Raw genomic sequence first — 2808 nt, 5'->3', positions numbered from 1 at the left:
AATCTAGTAGTTTCCAATTTTGAGACTGCAGCAAGCCTTGGAAAATATAACTATTGTGGTAGATTTGTTTTCGGAATTTTCTCAGTTTAAAACATTCGCTTGGCAAGCAAACAGCTTCATTTTAATAGTTGATATATTTTTTTTTTTTAAGATTAGACTAGACCTGAGCACGTTTTGTGAATCCAAACAAAATTTAAGTGAAAAATATACATTATTTTTTTTTTGCTATTTAGAAATTCCGAAATTTAGTGATATTTTTTGCATTAAAAAATTCCTTTAGATTCGAATCGCGGTTTTCAAGATGATGTCATTCAATAAGTTTATGCAGACATTCATTGGACTGCGCCACGCCTACATTGCCGCCTCTCGTGTCGCCATTCGAACATTCAGCGAGCGCGACGAGGAAAATTCCTCGGTCCGAAGTAAAAAATCGGCCTCGGCCCAGTTGGCCCAGAGCGTGGACTGTGATACCAGACTGGAGTCACCGGAGCCCGTACAGCGTATGGTTGAGCTGGACAATGTGCGTTCCCGTATCAATGAACTGGATCAGCGTAAGCTGCGGCATCAGGAATACGCCGAGATGTTAAAGGAACTGATCATAAAGCCAACCGATGCTACAATGGAACGTCTGCCCTTTAAGCAGCCCAATTCCTCATCTAATATGCGACAATCCATTCGAAAGTGCTCCAGCGTGGAGGAGGTGCTTCAGCTAACTGATAATCCCGAACAATTGGCCAACGAGGTGGTCAAACTGTCTTGGGAACTGGCCACTGAAAAGCGCAAAAACGATGTTGTGCTGGAGAGCTATTTGGAGCTCAAACAGGAGATGATGAACGCCAAAGAGTAGGACAATTAAAGGTTGACCTACTACAGCATTAATCAACTATCAATAACTCATGTCTGCGCTAAAAGATGGCAAGCGATTTAAATCGATTTGATCTAATTTTGAGGGAATTAAAATGCATATAAATTATATTCATGCAATACGTAATAAAGGTTCTTAGCTGACAATGTGGCAACGCTGCCAGCCTGCCGAGAAACGAACGAAACAGATTTTATTTTGTCTAAAAATACGAATATGATTGCATATAAATTATAATTGAAAATATTGTACGTGTGTCATCTTGTTCAAGCAATCTGCCACACCAGCAACAAAAACAACAACAACAGCTACACTTTTTTATCAGCTGTTGTTGTTGTTGTTGTCAGCCTCATTTGAGTTGTTGCCCCTTCTCTGGAATCTTTGGCTGGATCTGCCTCTGTTGCTGCCTGTTGACTTGATCTCAAATCTGAAATGATATTTTAAGAAACTAATGCCGCTATAGCCTGACGATGGACTCCCCCCCCTCCCTCTATACTTCCCCTTTGCCACTTGCCACCCGCTTCTGCGATCCCTCGTAGGCATGTTAAATGTCATTTAATAGTTGACAGTTGCACTTGCTGTTGTTGCACTCGCTGCTGTTGTTGTTGTTGCTGTTGTGATTATTGCAGTTTATTATATTCTTTGCTTCTTTTTTTTTTTCTGCTGGCAAAAAATTTATGTGTAGGTGGTTTTAAATTTATGTCGTCGTTGTCGCCGACGCCAAAACAACTCGCGAAAAATTCTTTTGAATTTGTTTCGTTTTTCTTTAATAAAACTAAATTTTATTGCTTACACTAAAAGTGCGCTGCTCACACGTCGCTGATCATGATAATACGTTTGATCATCATCATCATCATCATCATCATCATCATGAGTATGATGATGCAGTTGCTCACTTTAACTACTGATCACAATGCTTATTGATGACATCCTGTAAAAGTCACAGAGACCCATATTCAGCATAGATCTCATACTAGTTGAGATCATCAATTTTATCTATATATATTATATCTAATATATAATTAGTGGATTTTTTTTTTTTTTTTTTTTTTTTTAATAAAATACTAAGTTAATTAATTGGATGAACACTAGTGCTAATCAAATCACATTCGCATCTTGAGCATAGGGAAATACAAAGCAGGGAAAATTTCAGCTTCTTTGCAGAAAGAAAATGTAAAAACGTGATTAGAAATTACTCCATTGGATTTAAAAGATTGTGATATATTTAAGTAAAACACTTAAATCATAAACTTTTCTTTTATTTTATATTAATTTTTTTTAAATAAGCATTTCACAACTTACAAACACTTGTCAATAAATTTTAAGGGTTAAAATGTAAGTATTGAATTATTTTAACTTAGTTGAGTTAAACCATAAAGATATTGATCAATATTAATTATCAAATTATCAATCTTTTGATAAAGTTTCAGTACAGTCTTTAAAAATAAAAAATAATAAATGCTTATTTCAATAGAAACTGGTATGAATATTTAAATTTCCAGCCCCCTGCCCAAGTCTTTGCCCCTTTTCCACTGCTAACTTTTTTATGTATATATATTTTTTTTTTTTTATAATTATGTTTTTTAGAATTAATTATTTATACGTGTATGTTGTCAATAGAATTTCTAACCACTTAACATACATTTTTAAATTTCGCAGTAAAAAGAGTATTAATAAAGAGCCCAATCAAAATTTGCAACACTGCTGTTGGTCACACTATTTTAAAGATCTGGCAGCACCCGCGCATGACTTTTGTTTTTTGATCGTACGACTTGAACCTGATCTTTGGCTTTCTGCCCCTGTTGTGTGTCGGTCTTTGGAAAGTTTGTATGTTTTTTTTATTGTTGAAATTTTTTTTTGGATTTTGGCAAATCATAAACGCGCCACCGACGCCAGCAGCTCGGCATCATCTTCTGGTCATGGATCACAGCACAGCAGAGTTCGGC

At 35.8% G+C, this 2808-nt stretch overlaps 1 protein-coding gene across 1 annotated transcript; it reads left to right on the top strand.

Annotated features, from left to right (window-relative positions):
• Positions 1-213: 213 nt before the first annotated feature.
• On the top strand, positions 214-1049 carry LOC117785470. Its single transcript, XM_034623510.1, has one exon. The coding sequence runs from the start codon at positions 302-304 to the stop codon at positions 845-847; it is 546 nt and encodes a 181-aa protein (XP_034479401.1). The 5' UTR covers positions 214-301; the 3' UTR covers positions 848-1049.
• Positions 1050-2808: the final 1759 nt, after the last annotated feature.

This window comes from Drosophila innubila, chromosome X (assembly GCF_004354385.1).
Source record: "Drosophila innubila isolate TH190305 chromosome X, UK_Dinn_1.0, whole genome shotgun sequence".
Taxonomy (NCBI): domain Eukaryota; kingdom Metazoa; phylum Arthropoda; class Insecta; order Diptera; family Drosophilidae; genus Drosophila; species Drosophila innubila.
Note: the sequence above shows the minus strand (reverse complement) of the source record. Positions and strands in the feature narration are given on the sequence as shown.